The sequence below is a fragment of the Xiphophorus couchianus genome, chromosome 7 (assembly GCF_001444195.1).
Source record: "Xiphophorus couchianus chromosome 7, X_couchianus-1.0, whole genome shotgun sequence".
Classification (NCBI taxonomy): Eukaryota; Metazoa; Chordata; class Actinopteri; order Cyprinodontiformes; family Poeciliidae; genus Xiphophorus; species Xiphophorus couchianus.
The window spans coordinates 30673838-30698260 of record NC_040234.1 but is presented as its reverse complement, the minus strand read 5'-3'; the positions used below and the strand labels follow the sequence as shown (position 1 = coordinate 30698260).

Sequence of the window (24423 nt, the reverse complement as noted above, 5' to 3'; positions counted from 1 at the left end):
GTTGAACCACCAAGCAGGACATTACATACATGTGTTATGTGTTTTATTGTCTACTTGGTGATGGGAGGGGCTGATTTGTGGAAATAAATTCCCTCTTTGGGGCAATAAAGACTAAAGTCTACTCAAAGTCTGGCCAGCTACATATTGTGTTCTCACAAATTAGGTGCCAACATTGGCCAACTACTGTGCTCAGTAACACATCCACAGACTTCAGAATAAGCAAAAGAAAACCTGTTTGAAAACAAACACCTTGTCTAGTGGACTGAAATTTACATAAAAGAAGGCCGAGTGTGTCTCCTGAACTATCTTCCATAGATTTGACCATATGCTTTTGATAAGCATTTTTCTAAAATGACCAACACTGATTGATTTTCAGTTTGTGCCAGGTTTTGTATTTCAACAAGTGAATGCACTCTATGCACTGTAACAAGGTTCCCAGGACCTATTGGAAATGAGACAGGCCCACAGCATTACAGATCACAGTTACTTCTGGAAGTGAAATAATGAAAACATTTATTCAAATTAAAGTTGGAGTCTTCATACATGGGTGCCAAAAATGGGGAAGTTGTTTCATCTTGTACTTGCACATGTTCTCAGTTCTGAGAACATTGTATGCTAGAAGAGTGTGGAAAAGACAGTCTACATCCTTTAACAGTCGAGCAGCTTAGTTTTTGTTTGCCCCTCCTGATATGACACTGTCGTGTTTATCCTTGACGTCTGCCAGGATCCTGGTGTGTGTTTACTTCCATTTGTTGGTCCAGGACGTTGGATTCCGCATTACACCCCAACTGGCTTCATTGTCCCACGCCCAGAAACAACAGGATCTTTGATAAATGTGTAACTTTGCACACACACCTTTCTCAAATATACATTCCTCTACAACCCGATTAAAGGAGCTGCTGCGTGGCTCACACAGAAGGGACACTTGAGTTGTGCGGGGAACTGCAAGAAGTTCTTAGCACAAAAAGGTAAGTCAAGACTCAGGCAAAAGGGGACCTGCTTTTATTCATCGTGATAGGTTTGCTAACTGCAAGTTTGACTGCTGTATTTTCTAGCTGGCTCAGGTAACAAGTAGCTAATGTCGACAATGTATAATGCAAACATTCTAAGCTTAAGGAATATGTCAGACATACTGTATGTTCTGTTCTTTCGTCCAGATCCGAGATTGACTTGTTTTCAAAGCAGAAACAAATATCTGTATTTTTTAAATTTTTTGATTCTTCAGTGAGTCTCTGGTGGATTTCTATGAATTTCTGTCTTCCCGGCTGAAAGATTGCCTGCATATTTTCCCACTATTGCAACCACGGATTCAGTCTAGCTTCCGAGGCTTGTTTTAAGTTGCCTGCGACTTGTACTTGGACACAGGCAGCTAAAGCAAGTCTGGGAAGCCTGAGACATGTCAGCGAGAACATCTGACGACAGAAGCCAGAACATAAAAACTACTCTGACAGATTTTGAGTTTTGCAGTAAAATCCATTAAATTATATCCTGCAGTGCAAAATCCCAGAATGCATCGTGACAGTTTATTGAAAAGGTGTTATATTTCACCATAAATCAATGATTTACCGTGTAGTTCTTAAGTAGTTAGCTATAAAAATGATTGCTATTTTATGTAGCTTCATTGTATTTTCCATTTTTTATATGATTTCCTTTCTGTGTGCATGACAGAACTCATATCAGATGACTCATGGAGACATTGATTATCAGCTAACTATTCACACAAAAATATAAGCTTATGATATAAGATGCTAATAGTTTTGTACTTTGATTTCACCTTAGATTCACTGTATGTTTTCTAATTGAAAAAAAAAACATGTTTGTAAGCTTAAAATAGGAATTAATTGCCTAGACATTAAAGATAGTAGAAACAATAACTATATTATATCACTTAACTTGTCTTCTGGTTTGTGTTTTAGAGACAGAAAAATTGCCAAACTGCACATAAACCAGCAGCATATATCACTGTCGGTGTGTGCTTTCTCTTTCAGGATCATCATGAAATATGCATGTTGTGGGGTTTGCATTTATTTTCAGTGAAGCTAGATCAGATAATCAAAGATTGATTGGATGAGAAAGCAAAAAGAACAGAACAACATCCAACACATGCCGGAGTCAAAGCTGGAACAGTGTACACAGTCACGTCACGCCCACGTTTGAATGGTTTTAATTTGGTGCCCATATTTGCAATTTTTTAGTAGTGTTCTGCATGTTCTTTTTTTTTTTTTTTGCATAATCTTATATAGTTTATTGGAAAAGCTTTAACGAGTGACTTAATGATATTAATAAAATCTGAATAAAATATTTCAAATGTGTTGCCTGTTTCTGTGTATTACAAATGTTTTATATTGTAATATCATATAACATTATATATTACATAATGTGACAGTTGAACTGATACGGATTCATTTAGTCAATAAATTAGAGTTGAACCACCTGGGTGTGAAATATATGCAAGAAACATCATCACTATTATTTGCAATAATTGGGCTTTATTAGTGGCAAAAAAATCATCAGAGTTATTGATAAGAAATTTACAACTTACTAAAAATCTGTTGAAACTTAGACACAAAGTATTGACACCCTGTTATTTTTTGTCACACTACAAGCACAAAATTTGTGTATGTTTTAAAGATTGTATATAATGAGCAACATAAAATTGTGCAGTGGACAAAAAGAATATGCACGATTCTAAAAGGTATGCCATGAATAACTCACTTCCTTAATTCTTATACCCCTAATTTGCATCAAGTGAAAGTGATTGTATAAGACCTCATTTAAAGTCAGATCCAGCTTTTCTGTGAACATTTCAGAGGTTTGATGAAGAATATCAAGGGAACACAGTTCAATGAGAAAGCTGTGAAGAAGTTTAAAGATACTAAGATGTAGAAAAAATATTGCAAACTTTGAACATCACAAAGAGCTCTGTTCCATCCATCACCCAAAACTGCAAAGCTTTCAATGCAGGTCAGTGCCAGTGAAATACATCAGAGAAACATCCAAATGGTCTATGGTAACTCTGGAGGAGCTGCAGAGATCCACAGCTCAGTTGTGACAATCTATAAAAGTGACAACTTTTAGTCATTGACTCCACAAATCTAGCCTTTATAGAAGAGTGACCGTTTGTCACAAGCTCTGTATGAGCATGTGGATGGAGGTACTTAACTCTAATGAAACCAAGATTCAGCTTTCTAGTCGACAATGGTTCTGCAAAACCAATGGGTGAAAAATAACACTGTACATATCTAAACACACCATTCTTTGAATTCAGTTCAGTTCAGTTCAACTCAATTCAATTCAATTCAATTAAATTTAGATTGAATTAGATTTGAATTTTCAGATTGACGACAAATTGCCGTCTCAAAACACAGACTTACAGTACATAGTTAATTCATTCAAATTCAGTACATACTGTATATTGCAATTCCATGCAATGCTGAATTGATGCAATAATTTATCCAAAATAATGCCCAACCAAGTTTTGCCTAGATGTGCTATGTTAAACTTATTAAAACTTAAAACTTATTTTAACTGTGACATTGTTACTCTGAACTGAAATTGACGTAGTGGTCAGAATTGACTGAAACAAATACTGAATATATCTATATCAGCCATGTTCAGTTATGCTACATAATGTTTGAATTTAACATTAAATTACTAATTTAACATTTTTTGTTCAGATTTTAATTAAGTAACTTACATTTTCTAGATCACAGCAGATAGTCAAGCCACAATATCTGGGTTAGATTTAACTCCAGACTTTGATTAGACCAGTCCAAAACCTTCATTTTTTAGCCATTTAAAGGTGGATTTACTGGTGTGCTTTAAATTATTGTCTTCTGCATAACCTGCATTCCCTTGAGATTATGGTCATGATAAAGTTGGTCCACAAAATATTTTCCCCAAAGTTATGGGGGTCATCAATATATATTTTTTAATTTTTTGTGTGGAATTGTCAAACATCATCTTAACTGAGAAAAGTGTTGTTGTTCTGGGTTTATTTGTGACCTGTGGATTAATTTGTGGATGAAAATGGAGTGATTTTAGTAGACTAATATTGCCACTCCTTCTCAGTTTGCGAATAGTTCTCATTATGGTTCACTGGAGAGGCAAAACCTGGAAAATGGCGTTGGGATGTTTCCAGACTCATAATCTCAAATTTGCAGTTTGATCGGAAAAGGAATGACATTCAGTTCAGAAAAATGTGACTTTAACAAAGTCTGCTCCTCCTATAGAACAGTGGTGCCCAAAGTCGGTCCTGCATGGTTTAGTTCTCTCTCTGGTGGTAGTAACAACATTTTCAGCATGTCAATGTTCTTCTTAGGCCTTCTGGTGAACCATCATTTGATCCAGGTGCGTTAAATCAGGGAGAAAACTAAAACATGCAGGATGCCGGCCCTCGAGGACCGACTTTGGACACCGCTGTCCTAGAAGAAGCAGAAAGACATGAGCTTGCACCAATGAGCATCAGGGCCCATGGTTTTAACGTTATGACCTCATTAGCCCCAGATTGAGGCCATATAACGTTAAACCCATACAGAGGATGTTAGGAGGGATGAAATGTTCTTGTTTTCCTCTGCTCACTGAAGCGCGTTTTTCAAGGTAAATATTCTTTCTCCAACACGAGGCAGGTCTTTGTTGTTTACCAAGAGGTAAAGAGGCGGAAAAGTGAGGGGGATCTGAACTGGTTTCCATGTCAAACACTTCAATTCACCATAGAAACTCAGATCTTAACGCGGAAACTTTATTAAACTGTGATGGTGGATTGATAAGGGCCGAATTTCTATCGGCCTCTTTTTATTGTGGGCACCGGGCGGGCTGACAGAGGTAAATTGCTCTTTTAATTAAAGCAATGCACCAGGGGAAATTGCTGTCTGAATATTGTCTCAGAGATGGGGGCCAGTGACAGTTGCCTGGAAACTTCAATCTGTCCACCCGCATTTATTCCAGATCCCAGTTATGAGATAAAGTTTAATAAAAATCTTTTGCTGCGCCACCGCCGAAATGAAACCCAAGCCTTTCTGAGCATCTGAACACAATGAGACAGGACCGCGGAGGAAACCTCATGTTCAACATGTATCTCTCAGGTTTGTCCGGTTAGGAATTAGTCAAACAGGCTTTTTATGATAGAATTGGTTGGATGTTTGCAGCGCTGTGGAGTCCAGCAGAAGAAGATGTTCGATTTCCAGGCCAGAGCTGTGCTGAGCCGCTTCCCTCTGAAAGCCCGTCTGCTCTTTTGTCGGAAATCGGAAATCCTTTTTCCTGGACGCGTTTCCTGGCTTCTTGCAGGGGGGACCGCAAGGATGACATGCTTCACGCACTGGACTCTGACTGCACCAGAAAGCAATAGGATTTCATTCCGTTTGCGCATTTATGAGTCTATTTTTTGTGTAAATTGGTGCAAAAATAGTCCACTTTAAATGTTACTAAAAAAAATTAACACCCGTTTAAAAAAATGGGGGGAATTTGTTGTGTAAATTATTGAGTTTTTATGCTTTTCCAAATATTGTTGTATTTAATGCATTTTTTGTCAGCTGTATATTCATTTCATTCGCTTTTTCATATATAGACCCTAAATATCCAAACCAGATTGATATCTGGAAATACATAGCTTAGGGGAATTCCATAAACATTTTTAATATTGTGAATAAATATATATTTGATGTTAATATTTCTGTTTTGACTTCAGATCCAACAGAAAATCTGTTGAAAGAAAGCAAAGGAACATCTTGGAGTCCAATAAATACCGGAGTGCAAAAAGGTAAGAATGAACCCAAAATAATCATAAACAAAATATTCATTTGTTACTTTGTTATTCCATTGCTTGTGTGTTATGCTTAGAATAATATTTTAGTGACAATTTATATCAAATATTAGCCGACTAATAAAATATGGATTCTTTAAAAAAGAAAGAGTAGTAGATAGTAATTGATTTTGCTATCATAATGATTAATAAATTATTTATTTTAAATACATATTTGATAAATATCGTTGGAAAATAATTATCTACGTCCAAATAGTGAACTATGAATGTTTATTTGTCAAAAATACTACATACAATTTGATAAAAATTCTTTATTTAATACATTTTTATTCAAGAAAATATTGAAAATTAAAAAAGAGAACGTACAAAAGAGAGCGAGGAAAAGAAAGAATCAAAGAAAGAAAAAAAGAAAAGAAAAAAACGTATTTACTTTAAGTTCAAATATCCGACATCAATATCACTGACATCAGATTTTCTCTGATTTGATGACACACCGTTCATCTCTAAAACTGAATTAAATATTTTTTTATGTAATAGAAGTGGAATCTGGGGAGAATAAAACCCAGAATGATTGTAAGATCTGAAAGGAGTTTGTTGCTATAAAAGAACTGAAATCTAGTTTCTTTTTCTCTGATCACTAGTGAGATTAAGGTCTTATCATGAATATGTCTTTGAGAACATAACATTGACTGTTGCGTGTGTGTTTTTATTCTTCCTCTGTCCCCAGGCAGCGGACAGATCCAGCTGTGGCAGTTCCTCCTGGAGCTCCTCTCGGACAGCACCAACGTGTCCTGCATCGCCTGGGAGGGCACCAATGGGGAGTTCAAGCTCATCGACCCGGATGAGGTGGCCCGGCGCTGGGGGGAGCGGAAGAGCAAGCCCAACATGAACTACGACAAGCTGAGCCGGGCGCTGCGCTACTATTACGACAAGAACATCATGACTAAAGTCCACGGCAAGAGATACGCCTACAAGTTCGACTTCCACGGCCTGGCGCAGGTGTGCCAGCCGTCCAGCACGGAGCAGGCCATCTACAAGTTTCAGGGGAACTTCTCCCCGATCCCCTTCTCCGGCATTTCCAAACTGAATCTCGTCACGCCCGGCGTGGGTCCCTCGGGTTTCTCCTACTGGCCCGGCTCCCCACCGGCGGCCCTTTATCACAGCCACAACCTGCAGCCTGCGGGGCCCTTCGGCACCGTGTCTCCGTCGCACATCAGCTGCGTCAACAACATCAACAGTCTGGCCAACATCAACAATCACTACAACTGACTCCTGTTGCACATTCCATGCCAGACTTGGAATACATGAATAAACACGAACTGGTTTTTGTTTGCGCCCCAAATGTTGAGTAATTCCACCATGATTTGGACAAGATTTCTGAAAAACGACATTTCTCTTACTTCACTCAGCAAACCTGCCTTATTCCACACCTAGCCTTGTAAATTTTGGACTGCATTTTATCCCGGTAATTTATGTCGGTAAATTCTTAATTAGAATAAAAAAAATGAACATTACGTCCTATTTTATTATATTCCCGAATTTGATTATAGATGGTCTTTGTAGATATGAAGTAAATAATTTCCAAAAACTTGAATCAATCTGACCCTTTGTTCAGACTACTGCGTAGAAATAGCCAATATGTGTGTTAAAAAACAGACAAAAAAATAGCTTGACTATGCTTTAAATCGTTTTTCACTCAGATGTAATGAATATTTAATAAATGAATGAATAAATACATCCATTAGAAAAAACGCATAGTTTTACACAAACTACTTTTCTGCGCAAAATGTCATTTTTTAAAAAATATGAAATTTCTGATCTTCACTCAACACATTTAGAATTTCAGAAATCAACAAACTTTTATTTGTGACAAGGTGTTTTTTGATAGAGAATATAGCCATTAGATGTTCCAATAAAATGCTAGAAGAGTTGTTTTCTCCTTTCTTCCTTTAAATTGTCTCTGTTCCCTTTATACACTGTGGTCGATCGGAACGCTACCGACTCTTTCAGATACAAAATGGAGCCACCTGCCAAAGGGAGGTTTACCGTCCATGGGCCATTTCGGACGCGACAGTGAGACGTAAAGTATTGTTTTCCCCTAGCCATTACTCTACAGTGAGCAAATGTGCTTTTATGATTTCAATACATAAAATTAGGAATGTGACTAACGTTGTTTTTACCTTAGTCACATTCATATTTATCCAGAGTTGAAGGGTAACAGAACCACAAACATAAGCAGATATAGAATTGAAATTTACAATAAAACAAAAATAATGCCTAAGCTCTGAATGACCGCTGTAAATACTTATATTTAAGATGCACAGAAATAACTAATCGTAAAGGGAAAGTAAAAATATATACATCAGTTTGTGAATCGAGAATTGAGAATTTAAACTATCTTGGACAGAATAGGTGGAAAATGATCTGGTGCCTTTTTAAATGAGCGTTGCGGCTGCTTTCCCTCGCTCTCTGAGAATTATTTTTTTAAACACTATTATGGTAGATCTCTGGCGCCACCTTGTGGTGAAGAATCGGGGTTTTAGGAGTTGAATTTGAGGCTCAGACTGTATAAAGAAAAAAAAACCAACCTCAAATGACATTGATAAATGACTGCTTGCTTAAAAATATCACACTACATTAAAAAATATTTATAGAAATGTAAACTTTTCTTTTCACCTGCAAAGACATTTCAAGCAGTACCGTCAAGTATTATGTGTGAAGAAAGGATGACATTATTGAACCAATCTGACGCTTTTATTGTTTTCACTGAATTCATATTAAATATCCTGTGACAACAGGAAAAATTCCATTCAGTGGAATTTGAATTGATAAAAAAAAAAAAATATATATATATATATATATATATATATATATATATATATATATATATATATATATATTATATATTTTATATATATATATATATATATAAATATATATATATATATTTTTGTGTGTGTATATATATATATATATATATATGTATATATATATATATATATATATATATATATATATACACACACAAAAACCACGTTTATGAATAAATGTATTTAACATTGACTACTTCCCGATAGTCTTCCGTCTTGTGACTTTGTAAAGTGCCAAAAGAAAAAAAGAGATATTTAGATTAGAGAAGTTAAACAGTCAAAGCGAACCATTTAGCATACCACTTTTTTAGCCTTCAGCGTTAAGACATAGTAAGAGTGAGCTAGTCTAATGGTCGAGAACATACTTCTGATTGCGCCTAGATTTGTGTTATTGAGAATGTAGAGTCTTTGCTATTGCGAAAACCAGTCAATGGTTAAAATAATTATTTAAATAAGAATTACAATTGTACTCACCCTATGCTCCCCTCCGGAAAGGCGTCTAACAGATAAACCAGATGCAGTTACCTGGAGAGAAAATATTCAGCAAAAACATAAAGTTAACACTTGAAATAACAGCAAATAATGCAAACTGGACCATAGAAGAAAAGGAAAGGAGGTCAATTTGTCTTCCAGTAGCAAATTGACCTAGTTGTCCCATAGCAAGACAACTACAGAGAAGCTCAGAAGCTATGCTCTAACTATAGGTTTTATCAAAAATGAAAGTTTTAAAGCAGGCAGAGTTTGAGGGAGATTATTTTTTAAGAAAGAAATTTAAATCCTGTTCTTTATTTAACAGGAACCCATTGAAGGGAAACTAAAGCAGAACACGATATCGAGTCCAGAAAGGAAATAGCTACTGCATGACTTCTCTACAGTTCAGAGTAAATACAATTCAGCAGGACAAGGATGTAACTTTGTTCTAAATCTGGAACAAATTTACAGAAAACTGGTAAACAACTGCAGCACTGAGTTCCTTTAAATCAAGTCTAAAAACCCACCTGTTGCTTTTGAACCATGACAAATGGAACACTGACCACAGTATTTGATGTGTATTGATGACTTTTATAATTACACTTGACAACATGTAATGATTGTTCCTGGTTTCACAATGGGTGACTGTAATGCTTTTATATTTTTATGTTTTCATGATTTAAAGCACTTTGATTGATTGATTGATTGATTGATTACAATTTGTCTCCTTTAGAACAAAGTCATAAATATTGTTATTTATTTATTTAGTAGAGAATGCCACCTTTAGTTGTGCCTTTAAGGATTATGTTATGCACTAACATAATAGTGCATTTAAATTCAGGTTTTAAATCAACTGGAAATTTTTTTCAGCAGGTTTACTAATGTAAAAAATTGTTGAGCTGCTGCTTCCAAAAGTTACTTTTTCCAGAAGTTTCAAAGTGCAACTATGACTCTAGTCGGCCATGCGGGGGCACCATCGCTCTTCTGCTGCCACAAATACACCTTACATAACTAAGTGATCAAAGGACTGGATTAATGTAGAGTGCAGAAGCTGTTGCAAATAGCAGATTAACCCTTCACCTCGTTATATGACAGTTCATCCTGGACATGTGGATGAATCTTAAAAAGGACTCTGTTTTATTTGAAGATGAAATTAGACCAACATTAAGCTGAAAGTTGCAATTTGATGAAAAATAAATAATTTAGACAACATGTTAGTGTCTACATAAAACCGTAGCATTGATGCAGCTAGGTTAAAAACCAGAAAGTGTGTTTGCATGTGAGAGGGACAGAGAATCCACCCCTCACTAACAGCACCAGTGTTTGTGTATGTGTTCTGCATATCAATGGGAAAGACATGAGGTCACTCTCAGCAGCTAAATCTGTCTCTTGCCAGGGTTGTTTTACGCACTAAACATTGCTGCAGACAGACGCCTTGTGGTTGTGTCTCTGACACAGCAGCTCTGACAACATGAGAGCCCAAACAATGCTGCTATCAGGGAGTCAGGTACTTCCACAATACAGCAATTGCCACCTTTCTCCCCCTAAAGTGTTTGTTTGCCTCTATGTGCATCACCCTTTTCTGTTGCTGATCCTCATCCTCTCGCTTCTTGCATAACAAAGTAGGTGGGTGTTTTCCTGCGAGCCGCAGGATTAACAGTGTGAATACAGGAGATAGAGCAGCGAGACGAAAACACACAAAGGATGAAGGGGGAAATAAAATTAGCTGCATAGACTCAGGTTTAAATAGCAGCCCTTTGAATTGATGGATGGAAGAATGTTGACACTTTGGCTCATTTTTGACTCACATCTGTTGTCATTTATCCACAGAAACATGTTTTGCACAACTTAATTGCCCCATTGAAAAAGAAGGACTCATTGAAGAAGTTTGCAGTCTTACACACAGTTGAAATCAGATATTTACAATACATGCACTACATAATAATACACAAACATTTTTGTCACTGCCTGTCATCATAGCATCTAAACACTTCTTGTTTTAAGTCGTTATCCTGTCATCCATCCATCTGTTTTCTACAACCGCTTCTCCTCACAGAAGCTGGTGTCCATTGGTCATTAAGGAAGAACCAGGGTACAACCTGGACAAATTCCCAGTCCATTATAAAGCAGACCATGCACAATGTATAAGGGCAATTTAAAGAGACCGCATTACCTAACAGTCATGGGTTTTGATTCTATGAGGAAGCCAGCATAAAGCCACGCATGCATGGGGAAAGCATGCAAGTTAAGTTCCCCAGGCACGATTCGAACAAAGGGCCTTCCTGCTGCCAGGCAACCGTGCTATCACAGCAAAAGATTAGACTGTTTTATTGCTTGCTTCAGATTTGTTAGTTTACATTAACAATGTTAGTAAGACTTCAAGCAACTTGAGAAGGGCATCAGGCACATCTGTGGATTCAATTCAAGATAACACCTCGAACACACTGCTTTCTTTTGTGACATCTTAAAAAAATCCAAAGAAATTAACAAAGTATCAGGAAAAAAATAGTAGGTCACCTGTAGCCTGATTCTTCTTGAGTGCAGCTTCCAGATGTGTCAACCAGATATGTATGAGTCTGACCTGATAATGAAGGAGAAAGGTTCTCTATTTTGTAGCAAAAGACCTTGGACTTCTAAACTGGTATGTGTCATCCACAGTGAAATGAGACTGACTGAAAGGCCACTCAGAAAGGATGAAGAAATGGGTTGAAAAGCAACATAAAAATCCAGATTATAATTTGCAGAAACACCTTCTTCCCAAGATCTTTTGCCTTCCTAACCTCACTTCATTCCTACTCTCACAGATAAACACACAGTCAGCTGACTTCTCCCCAGCTGCTGCAGCTAACAAAACACTCTACATATAGCACTCTATTTATGTTGTGCAATAATCCTCCCTGAAATATATTTTACTCTCAGGAAACTATTTGCACAAATATCTGTGAAATAATTTCAATATTTGTGCAAAATGACAAATGTTAGACTGAGATTACAGAAGGGTCTGTTGTATTCTATTCTATTCTATTCTATTCTATTCTATTCTATGTATCAATTTGATATATTTGATTTTACTGGACCCAGCTAAAGAAATGGAATCAATTTGCACTTAATGACACTCCTTGAAAAAGTTTATTTGCAGAGTTGACCATTATGTGTTGCCAAAACTCCTTATTTGTTTATCCTTTGTGTCTGAAAGATTGATTGGTTAGAGATAAGTAGCTTCAAAAACAAACAAAAATCTTTGTATTGAAAATGACAATCTTATAAACTGAAAATATGTGAAAAACCAGTCAGACCACACAGATAAAACCTTGACAGGTCTTCAGTAAACCTAAAGAACTGTTGATCAAGATCACTTTAGAAAATTACAGGTAAGTGTAGTTTGATAACAGAAAAAAATATGAAAAGATGAGAGATGACTCAAGAAATGTGCGCATTAATCAAAATGTAGATTTATTCAGACAATAATGTTTATTGCATGTTTATTATATTTAGATAAATCTCTTGAAGCTACACTAAATACACAATAAGGAGGTTTTCATGTTCTCTGCAATGGACTGAAATGAAAGCAGCCTGTGGGCAATAAGCTGAATTGTATGAAATATCACAGTCAGTGAGTCATTCTCCCAGCTACAGAAAGAAGTCATGAAGACAGCAAATTTAGAGCAACACACCTACATGGTACAGAAATAGACTTGAGTTAGAAGGTGGGAGAAAGCACGAAATGAAGAGACATACAGAGAGAGAGGTAAGAAACCGGGGCATGATCTAAAACAAGGTTCCCTTTTCTGATTGTGGGAAGTACAAACCACTCAGTCTGTTTAACAGACTTCTGTTTGCATTAATACAACATGATTAATGCTAATGAACTCATAATGCTAAAATACAAACACAATAAAAGCACATTTTTCAAGCATCACTGTAATCACATCTAGTGGCTCTGAGGCACTTATATGATAGTACTATTTCCCAGAAAATAGCAGTGTAGAAAGTATATCTGAAAATAAAATAAAGAACTACTTTTTTCCAGGTTGCAACAATGACATGACATAGAACTTTTTTTTTTTTTTTAAAGAAAAAGATTGAGTAAATTTTACACAGTGAAGCAACACTGAGGATGGCATCAAAGCGAGAATTCCAATAAATTCAAATCATACTCCAAAATCAAAACCTCCAAGCTTGACTGAAAATTGCAATAGATAAGTCAAAGACCATTTGGAGAAAACATTTAAAGTTGAAGTTTGTGGTTGCGTGTGGTGTTCTTAAACAATCTAATCAATTTCTTTTCATTTCATCGTGACAATTGTTGATGTTATTAGATAGTTCAGCAAACAAAATGATCTCAAACTCACATCAGATCTCACCTTGGAATGATTAGAGGAGGGTGCTTATAAGCTTTTAGAATGAACCAGATCTGTGAGCTCTGTGCCAGAAAACCAGCCAAATTAAACAGACTCTAGCAATTCTGCCATTGAGCCTTTTTCTACAATGGTACAAAGAACCACTGTACCTAAAAGTCAACCATGGTGGTGGCATTCTGTGAGGCTGATGTGCTGCCAGTGGCACTGAGACACTGAACAAATTTGTCGCCTCCCTCTCAATTCAACAGCCAGAGGGTTAAAGTTGTAGGAATTTAAGCAAATCTCATGCATATCTTTGAACCTGTATGTACGTATATATATTTTTTTACCCTCTTTTAATTTACGAAAATCTATAGTACGTTGAGGCACTAGTTTTCAAAATTGCTGAAGTTGAATGTTGTCTTATTAGACCATCTAACAGAATAGTGGTTAAGTCATTCCATTAATGATGAGTGAAAACTTCCCAACAGAAGTTTAAGTCCCAAAGAATTTGACTGAAATATCAAAACATAGATTTAGATTCTGGATATTACATAAAAATGATTGATAAATCATCCCACTGACTCATTCTATGTGGATTAACTCACTGATAGTGCAGGCGTGGGCTACATGAGAAAGTAGCATTATATAAGAGCTCAGGCAGTGAAAACTGTTAAATTATTTAACCAGTGATTCAAATTATGTGTGAATAAAAGGAACAACAAAGGGACAGAAAAAAATAAATGGCCTCTTTTCTTTCCCCGACCTTCCTGCTACACAACAGAAGCTGAGTGGCTCTCAGTGTAACGCAACACTGAAATAATCTAGTTAAGGAGATTAGCAGAGTGGTTATGTAGAAGGAGGACAGCAGAGCAGACATAATCCCTCAGAGTTACAAGAGTTCACGCTGATTTGGTTGCTTTTCTACGAAATCAAAAGAAGGTGACTGATGAGGAAAGAAAAGTCTCAGTACAAGGCATAGAAGTACAGACAGTAAACTAATCATACCTACATATGCATAAATATATTTATTAACATAATTAAGTTGGGTAATATTATAAAATATTGTTTGTCTCATCTGTCTCCAAAATTAGCCATGGCTGATTTTCTTTTGAAATATGTTTAAATCCTTCACCAGTTTCTGGCTTATTGCTTAACAAGCACATTATGTTTTCTGGTAAAAATGTAATCAAGTGAAAAGTTTTCATATTTGTTCATATTCTTTGTAAAGGAATATCCTCCATTCATATCCTCAATTTACCTTCAGGTAAAAAAAGCAAACAGTTCCAAATCCCTGCAACAAATGGGAATCTGTTGAACAGGCAACATTTTGTGTAGTGGGTTGAGTTGGCAAAAAGCATCTATTTGTTTCAATCTGACAGAGTCAATCATCAGACTAATCTGATAATTTTTCAGTTATAAAAAAAATAAAAAATAAAAAATTACAAGCAATATTTTCATCTTTTTGAGCTTATTATTAGACTGAGCACCCATTCAAATGGAAAGGATGTTTTCCACCTTGATATTCAACATTTGGACTTCCAACTAATTATCTAAAATAGGGCTTCAGGACAACTCTGTTTTTATATTAACATAGTTTACCTGACAGTAATGAAGAGTGAAAGTAGTCAGCAGTCGAGAAGTACTTTTTTTATCCATTATTTGTTTTGTGTTGAGTGTTTGCAGCAGAACTTTTCATGAAATTTCATGTTCATTTCATCTCACCGATGATGATTGTATTTTAAAAAAATACTGTCAAAAAATATACTTCTTAAACTTTTTTGTGAAAGCTGCTAGTAAGTACATATTTTTGCTTTAACCTTCACAAAATCTGTACATCAGTGACAAAATATTCAATCAACAACAAATAGTGTTGGCGCTTCACACAAGTATCTTCAATCTGAAAAAAGTGCACTATTTAGTGGGTTCATAGTTGACAATCGTTAGACGTAAATGTGAGTCAGCAGAGAAACTGCAGAGAGGCTGGAAATGGATGCGTTAGGGACATACCTGCAGTGACAGAGTGTGCATATTTACTATTGATCACAGGGGTGTTTGTGTGTGTGTGTGTGTGTATGTGTGTGTGGGTGTGTGTGTGTGTGTGAGCAGTGCAGAGGTTCAGCCCACGCTTGGCCATGCACAGCTCATTTTGCCCAGTTCTTGTTCACTTACCTTACCCGTTACTATAGAGACTCGGTGGACAGAAATGCAGAGAGCAGGCTGGCAGACAGATATGCGGCAGACCTGGGCTGAATCTTAATAGCAAAGGGAAGAGTCACAACACGGCTCTGCTTTTCAACTCCCCATGTCGGTTACATAATGCTGATGCATGAAGTCATCCCAATTCCCTGAACTTTGGATCCCAATAGACCTAAGACCTCCGCATCTTCAATGCAATCTATGTGGATTTCACTCAACTTTAGTTTTTAAACATGCTACTGATATTAAATGTTATCTTAAGAGACGAGGTCTAGATATGTTCAGCTCTCTGTTGAATATAAATAACTTCACCTACAACATTCATTAAATGCTGCTTTCTTATATGCTCATCTTCTTGTCTTATTTTACCTCTTTTGGAGGTTTATTACCACTCTACCTCTAATTACCCTTCTTCTCTTGCTCATTCTGGGTCACACTGTCTTTCTCCCCCACTTTCTGTCTGCATTTCCCAGTTTTTGCTCTGTAAATAGACACTGTGTGTCCCTGCAAGACGAACGAGAGAGAGCGAGAGATAGAGGGGGAGAGAGAAATATGGACAGTTCTGAGACTGCAGCAGAATCTGACCAATCACAGGAAGGGAACCCTCCAGCACACGTGGCTTATTCATAAAAAAAAGAAAAACAAAATCTTATCAATGCAGCTCTACAATGTTGACTTGCAAATGTATACCTGAATGAACTAAAGAAGGCTGAATGTCAATTATATAAAGTTTTAGAAAAATTAAAGAATATTATTTCTTTTTTTCTCTATTGATGCAGCATGTAGATCAAAACAGGTAAAATGTGAGGCCAGATAAACAGGTCAAAGCATAAAGACTCTTTTTCAAGGGTTCATAATTCACCTACTTGCTGCTGGGTTCTCTCTGTCCCCATTTCATTATGGAACAGTGAGGACAAAGACAAGACACCAAAAATAACCTGTATATGTGTCAGAATACTAAGATGTCCTCAATATGAAAAAAAAAGTATTCAAACTGTAGCATATTTAAGGATGTGAACCTTCATTTAGCCTAGATTTGTGATGTTATCTGTTTGGATGCTCAATCTTGTCTGTGCGTAATGATTAAGCAAAACTTTCCATGCAATAATAACTCTGCTTTTTAAGTTTTAGTTTCATGGCAACCTTGAAGTCTCATGAGTTTCAGTCTCATAGCAACCTATGCCAACACATACGCAGCACATCCTGGGAAGCATATTCGTCATGGATTTATTTCTATTGCATAACTGTGTCTCCTGGGTTCATTGTGATTAGTGAGTGTGGGTAGTAGATAAGAAGGTGTCCGTGTTAATTACTGCTGACGAATGGCAGGGCACTGTTCCGGTAAGATGTTTGCCCACTCATTTATGGATATGAATGACATATTAATTTTGGAGCTTTTAATTACATGTTTGAACTGCTAATTTTCCAAAGTGGATTCATCACATTTTCACTTCACATGTAAAAGAAACATAAAGTGTGCAAGCTTGAATTTAATGTTGATTTTCTTTAATCCAGATTTTACAGTCAAATAGGACACCTTGCCACATAAATAAAAAAAACTACGTTCAGTAGAATTGAGGCGAAGCTCTCAAATTTATGAACACTGTACTAAATGTTGTCCAAAGTTGTAGCAACATCATCCTATGGGACTGTTTGCTACCAGAACACTTGTTCAATGAACAAAGTGGATCAAGGTTCTTCGATTTCACCTCAAAACTAGGCATAGCAAAAGGACTTCAGACACATTAAAGCTAGCACTTGTAATGGAAAGACTGTCCAAATATTCAGCCAGAATTATGACAGAAGTTTGTTGACAGTTTTAAAAAATCTGACTGGTCAAGCTATAGTTTGCTCAAGAAAATTCAACCAAATGTTAGAAGGGAGTTGTGCATATATTTGAGTTGATATCCGCTGCATACTTTTCACCCTGTCCACAATAAATCAAATTTGAACTACCAATTCTCATTTTTTAAAAAAGCATTCTCAATTTTGCAGTACAATATCAAGAACACAACTAAATTAAAGCCTAAAAATAATGACTTTGTTTAGTATTATGAGTGCATGCAAACTACTTTTCAGAAGTGCTAGCATAGGCAGACTAAAAGTATGCACAAATCAGGATTAGATACTGTTTTAATTAATTCAAAGGAATAAAATAACTCAAGAGAGAAAGGAGATCCTACATAAATTTGGATTTATTTCTCTATGGTCACGTCAAACAAGTACTGTCATGACCTTTTATCAACACACACAAAGAGTGAATGCATACGTGGAGTAACACCTTAGACAACACACACCTAAATATCAATTTCCACATGACATTTAGGGAAAAAGATGAACCGTAAAAAAGATTTATTTCACAGCAGATCATTCTAAAAGCGACAGCTGGTGCCACTGAATGCAAACGTAATGGCAAAGCATTCCAGTGCCTTGGAGGAAACACCGATACATCGTCATTTCTGTGCAAAGACATAACATTTGTCCACAGCTGTGCAAAATAGCAGCATTGTTATTTACTCTTCAAGCAAATGATTCACAAAGTAGAACAATAGTCTTTCAGATTAACCGTAGATAGGTTTATGTTTGGTTTCGGACTCCAAGTTGGATTATATTAGCTTATAAATACTGCAATAACACATGTGCAAATGAGAGTTATTCTTATATTTACTACATTTCTCTCACATTAAAGAATTGTACTTTAAGGAATCCTGAATAAACTAATCTTAAGCCATCAAACTGAGGCTCAGAGCATATTTTCAGAACAGACTATAACTAACATTTGTCTATAAGCCCGTGTTTGTTTCTGTGATGCTCATACTACCCTCAACCTCAACCAAAACTAGCAACAAAAAGATGTTGGAAAGATGGGATATTTACATGTAAACCAGAAAGATTCAGGCCATTTTCCACTTGGCACAAAGAGGATAAAAAAAAAAAAAGATTTTTAGAAAACTACATTCCATTCAGTCTTCAGTTAAAACAATAGCAGTACATCTGCTGTTCAGCTTAAGTCAACACCTTTTTTGTAGTCCAGTTACAATATAAGAGAGTGCAGTTGGAAATGCAAAATGACATCTTGTTGCAACATATCTGGTGATTTCTATCTCACAACAGAATCTGAGAACAACCTTATACCAACAGATATTAAAATAGCATACAAAAACATCTTTTTCCAGCAGAATAGGTTTTTAACATTAGGACAAAATTTGTTCATGGAAAGCATTTGATAACATCAGGCATGGGCTGGTTGGTGGTACATATAGGCTTAAAAAGTTGCAGTTTCAAAACCGTACTTTTAATGAGATATCAGAAAAAGCGACAAAGTGACCAGTTTCCTCCAGTTCTATTGAGGACAACTCAGTGCAGCACCTCCTGCCTCCTGTTGATGCTCAGTGCTGGTTAACTGGTTTAAAAATGCTACTATGACTAAGAAACATTCTTATTAAGTTAACTGCAATTTAAAAATACAGTTGTGAAGCCACAGCAGAATGTCTATTAAACAAATGATTGTAGTCTGGCTATCTCAGCAGATAGTTATATCCAGTTCCTCTGTGAAGAGAACAGCAAATTGATATATTATTTTGTGTGCTTCAAGACATTAACCCTGCTCTTTTTGTCAAAATCAACATAACAGAAATCAGTTACTATAAAAATCTTATACTCTTATAACTACTTGTAAACTATACTTAGTTTAGAAGTAGTCAACTGTGAGTAGTTATCTCAGATTAGCAGTAGTGAGAAGAACTGCTGTTTTTTTCTGTTTTAATAAAAAAAACTGATTATTATATAGAATTTGTTTGAATTGTTTGTGTAAACGACATTTAACAGTGGTCATTTTTCTTAGGCTTATCATGCCATACAAACCACACACCAGCCCATGCCTAGTTGGAACTGCCAAAGCTTAAAGAGTAATATTTACAATCACTGTTCAATGTGATTTGCCCTTTCAGATACATTCTGTATCTGTTCCATGTTCAACAGCTTATCTATCAGCTGACTGAGATGCTAAAAAAGCACAATAGTCTACCTGTACTTACTTACTTGCAAGGCTTAGGCTTATGTGCCGAAAGTGTACTGGGCTGATTGTGGCACTCATAAGCCATGCTTGGCTCAGTCGGGAGAAAAGGAGACAAACAAAAATGGCTGAACAGGTCAGCACCTTGGACAGCTCAGCGCCCTGACTTGACTCGGATCTATTCTGGCTCAGGTTTGGACACAAACCGCACGACATCCATTCATTTACTAGGCTAATTCTGTACAAAATGGGGATGTGAGAGTCTTTTAGAATGGAAGGTGTTGTACAACGAAGTCAATTTCTAGGACAAGACAAAGTAAGAGGACAACATACAATCAGCATGCATGTTTAAAACTTCTTACAGTAGAACCTAAAGACCATATTGATGTTATGTAATATCATGAGCCCAGACATGAGGAGCCTTCAGCACTGCACCTAAAATTTTGCAGTCTTTTTATACATTCATCTTTATAGATAAGCCGGTGTGCTGCTCATTCCCCCTTCAAGAGTCAAAAGTGCCAAAATCAGACAAATGAATATTCAGACATGCGATTGGTTAAATAAAACTGCAACAATACATCAAATAAGCAAAATCTTAGAATTTGCTTTAAAAATGAGTATGTAAGTCATTACATGTGTTAACCATTAATGAAAACTTGAATTAGTATTTCCTGAACTACAGTTCATTGTAAAATAATTTAAACAGGATGTGTTGCAACACACAAAATTAAATGAATAAATAAATACCTAAATAGTCATATGAATATATTTTTTTAATCTTTTAAAAATTTGCAAATATTTTTTTTGGATTTAGTTGTTTGATTACACAGTTTAAAAATGTCTTGAATATTTAAGCGAATATTAATATATTTATTTAATGTCTGTTTTCCCAATGTTATTTAAGCAATCATACATGTGCAGAAGCACAGAGCTGCCAAAAGGAACAAAGCAGGAAAAGTTTATTTTTCTAACAATATTTCTTTACATTCTTGAAGAGAGTTAAATCATATTATTTCTTTTTAGAATTTCATCCATATTTGTAAAATATAAAACCATGAAAAGTGGAATCACTATGATAATTTGTAAAAACGTGATATATTGTAAGAGTTTGGAAAAACCAATATGTTGGACTTAGGAAAGAGCTTACTTAATCCTGATGTTGGGTAGGTTAAGGATTAGTTAACCTCAAGGTTAGTTTGTTATAAATAATTGTTTTTATAAATTGGTTTTTTTGCAAATACTGTTTTATAATTTTCTAAATAACACATTTATAACCCATCTGACAGTGAGTTTTTACATTTCTTCAATATAATATAACAAAGACATAACTTTAAAAAGCAGTTCAGAGCATGCTCCACTCTCTCCTCTTTTTGTGTGTGTGTGTATTTTTGTCACTAAGTTACACACACAATCCTTCCATAGTTACTCCAAAATTTTGGTCATTTTTCTGTATGGGTGAAAACAATTGTAGAATTTATCTCTTATTTCTGAAAATACGGATATAAAGATAATTTTGAGAAGTAAAGTTTTTAAGCCCTAGAAATCTGGCTTAAACAAACTTTGTGCAGTTAGGGGACCAAAATGGCCTCTAGCCCAATGGCCCAAATTTATTTTAAATCCGGCCCTGGTCAGAAATATAAACTTTTCATCTAAAATGGCTCAATTTTCCTTTTGCAGAGGCTGCAGCTTTGTGCTTCGTTTTATCTATGCTTTAAATTCTGACACTTTCGGCCTTCCGTTACAACCCAGGTCAGCGATCCAAGCTGGACTCGCTGGAATCGCGCTGGTTTTTCAGGTCCTGGAAAACCTCGGTGAAAAAGTGCGGGTCCGCGTTCAGCTGGAGCATCTTGTTGCTCAGCCGGTCGATGATCCGGAGCGACGTCTCCCAGAAAACGTCCTTGTTTGAGTCGATGATGAATGGCTTGAGCGGGTAGGAGATCTCGTTGCCCATGTAGGAGTATGCCAGGTAGAGGCAGGTCTGGAAGGTGCCCTGCAGCTCGGCCGCGCTGCTTACGCTCTCCGTGATCGCCTCCTGGCACAACAGGTACACGAACACCACGTTGGCCGGCGTGATGAAGCCAATGTCCTGCCAGCCCTGGATCAAAAGAGTCCGGTCAATGTTTCGGAACCAGAGGACAATATCCCCGCTGTTTAACTCTTTCAGTTTGTAACACCTGCGGCTCAAGAAGTCCCCCAAACAGCGAAGCAGCTCCCCGGTTGACGCCTGGATAACAATCCGCCGGGGTGACAGCAGAGAGAAGTTGCTGGGTTGCTTCTGAACCGTGGACAGCCTCCCGTTTTGGACCACGCTGTCGCTGTTCTGCGTGGGTACCGTGGGTACCGGGACTGGGATGGGCGCTTTTGGCTTCCTTTCCTCGGTTTGGTGCGTCTTCCTGACGTTCTCGCTGTTGAGGTGGGCCACTTGGCTGGACGGCAGCGGGTTCGGGGTCACTTTCTTCGCGCTCTTCTTGGCCGAATTGGCCACCAGCTTCTTCCAGGAGAGGGACACGAACATTGAGTGGCGTTTGAGGCTCTTGTCGTTTTTTAATCCGTCTCCTGCAGCCTCTGTGTCCATTATAGATGCCTTCTTTGAGGAAGGAGATATAGAGAGAACGGTGCCCATGTTTGCGCAGGAGAGAGCTGCCGTGTTTTGGATGCTGCGGCAGAATCTTCCGCAGAGTGAGAGGAGGCGAACAACAGTCACGACAGCGACCAAAACTCCATCTATAGGCGCTTATTTACCTGATGCTGTTGGCAGAGATAGGAGCAAATTTCCCCTGAGAAGTGAAATAATAGTCTAACTGGTACCTTCTCTGCGTCTGGGCTGGGAAACGCTGCGACACAAATCCGGTGCGACTGTAAGCATGAACCAAGATCCGTCACTATGCGTAAATCCTTCACTTCAACGAACCAGCCGAGCGGGCGTTGATTGACAGCCCAGCTGGCCAATAGGAAGACTAACCAGGAGCTCACTGATTAGGATTGTTGTTTTTAGGTCTCAACTGCCATTGATAGATTTAACAAGCTAAAGCGGGTCAAAGTGCTATTCTCCTCACTTAGTCGGGTTTCTTTGGATCAGAAGTTCTGTTTATAATATGGGCTATTTTCCTCTAAGCCTGCATACTGACTACCACTGGCAAATGAAAAAAAAATGAGTAAATATCCATCCATCCATTTTCTGTTCACCCTTGTCCCTAATGGGGTCGGGAGGGTTGCCGGTGCCTATCTCCAGCTACGTTCCAGGCGGGAGGCGGGGTTCACCCTGGACAGGTCGCCAGTCTGTCGCAGGGCAACACAAAGACATACAGGACAAACAACCATGCACACACACACTCACACCTAGGGAGAATTTAGATAGACCAATTAACCTAACAGTCATGTTTTTGGACTGTGGGAGGAAGCCGGAGTACCCGGAGAGAACCCACGCATGCACAGGGAGAACATGCAAACTCCATGCAGAAAGACCCCGGCCGGGAATCGAACCCAGGACCTTCTTGCTGCAAGGCAACAGTGCTACCAACTGCGCCACTGAGCAGCCATGAGTAAATATGTGCATCACAATAAATAAAATTATGATATAATTATTTATTTACTTATTCTGAATTAATTTACCAGGAATAAGACACTGAGATGACATATGCTGTGTTTCAATTTAGAAAGAGAAAACGTAGGATGATGCAGGATGAAACCTATATGTATTTCTACACATTTTGTACTTTTAAGCATTATATCAACTTGGCCACTAACATACTGTAAGCTGTAGTGCTATTTGAGTGAACTATTTAATAATAAAGGCATATCAGACTTTTAGAAAAGGGTTGATGATAAACATCCAACTTTTTCATTTCTATGGAAGGGTCTTTTTTCTTTTGAGATAAAATAGTGCCTTAAATCAATAAACTTTCTTAAACTAATCAAGCAGTAATAAACTGAAAGAATGAATAAATGATATGCTGATGTCTCCTGGAGAATTGATGGAATTAATAAAGTGTGGACTTGTCCCCAGTAAATGTACAAATTAAATCCAATTTTTGGCCACAGGGGAAGTGGTGATGATGATGGTAGTAGTTTTCTCCATTGCTTCTCACCATCATCCTCAAGCAAAGTTTTGTTGAAAAGACACAGACATGACCTTTCCATCTAATCAACATGCAAATGTGTCTGAAAAGTGGAAAGTAAAACGTCAAACCTAGGGCGATTCCTAATGAAGTCATTAGGGTTGATCTGATTAGCTGGCCAAGCCTGAATTTCAATTTCAGTTCAGCTAAATTTCACCAAGGATTATTGGCTAAAAGGGTCACATTTCCAATGTACTTCTTAAGGCTTAGTAAGGAAAATGACTTGCTAAAACAGACAGAAAATTTAAACATAACTTTTCTTTGATTACATCTTTTATGTAATTTATTTGCAAAGATGAATCTCTGATGATACATGAAGACAAAATTGTCCCCAATCTGCGAACTGCTTCCTGTTTCAGGCACATTTGATCATCATGCAGGTGTTTGATCAGGGATCAGATGGTGATCAAAAGCAACTCTTTGATCACAACTCAAATAGACAGCAACAGGATGCGGCAGGAAAATAAATCTCTGAATTAAAAATGATGTGCCAAGATTTTGTGACTCCAATAAACATCTTTGCAAAGGTAGAGATGAGCAGGGAGGAAAAACTAGGATTTAGAGGACATAGACTCATATGAATTTGAACAGTACCATTATACTGAGAAAAGCATCAAATATCAGATCAAAGAAAGAGGAATGATATGTA

General features: G+C 37.1%; 2 protein-coding genes across 2 annotated transcripts; one reads left to right on the top strand and one right to left on the bottom strand.

Moving 5' to 3' along the window:
- Positions 1-4616: 4616 nt before the first annotated feature.
- On the top strand, positions 4617-7692 carry fev (FEV transcription factor, ETS family member). The gene is made up of 3 exons (XM_028021969.1): positions 4617-5084; positions 5687-5758; positions 6489-7692. The coding sequence occupies exons 1-3, from the start codon at positions 5036-5038 to the stop codon at positions 7028-7030; spliced, it is 663 nt and encodes a 220-aa protein (XP_027877770.1). The 5' UTR covers positions 4617-5035; the 3' UTR covers positions 7031-7692.
- A 12748-nt stretch (positions 7693-20440) lies between these two features.
- On the bottom strand, positions 20441-22563 carry cdk5r2b (cyclin dependent kinase 5, regulatory subunit 2b (p39)). Its single transcript, XM_028024077.1, has one exon. The coding sequence runs from the start codon at positions 22277-22279 to the stop codon at positions 21407-21409; it is 873 nt and encodes a 290-aa protein (XP_027879878.1). The 5' UTR covers positions 22280-22563; the 3' UTR covers positions 20441-21406.
- Positions 22564-24423: the final 1860 nt, after the last annotated feature.

Coding starts and splice junctions, on each gene's coding strand:
- fev (XM_028021969.1), top strand. CDS start 5,036: ATGAGACAGGACCGCGGAGGAAACCTCATGTTCAACATGTATCTCTCA. Junction 5,085..5,686: donor GTTCAACATGTATCTCTCAG/GTTTGTCCGGTT, acceptor TTTTGACTTCAG/ATCCAACAGAAAATCTGTTG. Junction 5,759..6,488: donor AAATACCGGAGTGCAAAAAG/GTAAGAATGAAC, acceptor CTCTGTCCCCAG/GCAGCGGACAGATCCAGCTG.
- cdk5r2b (XM_028024077.1), bottom strand. CDS start 22,279: ATGGGCACCGTTCTCTCTATATCTCCTTCCTCAAAGAAGGCATCTATA.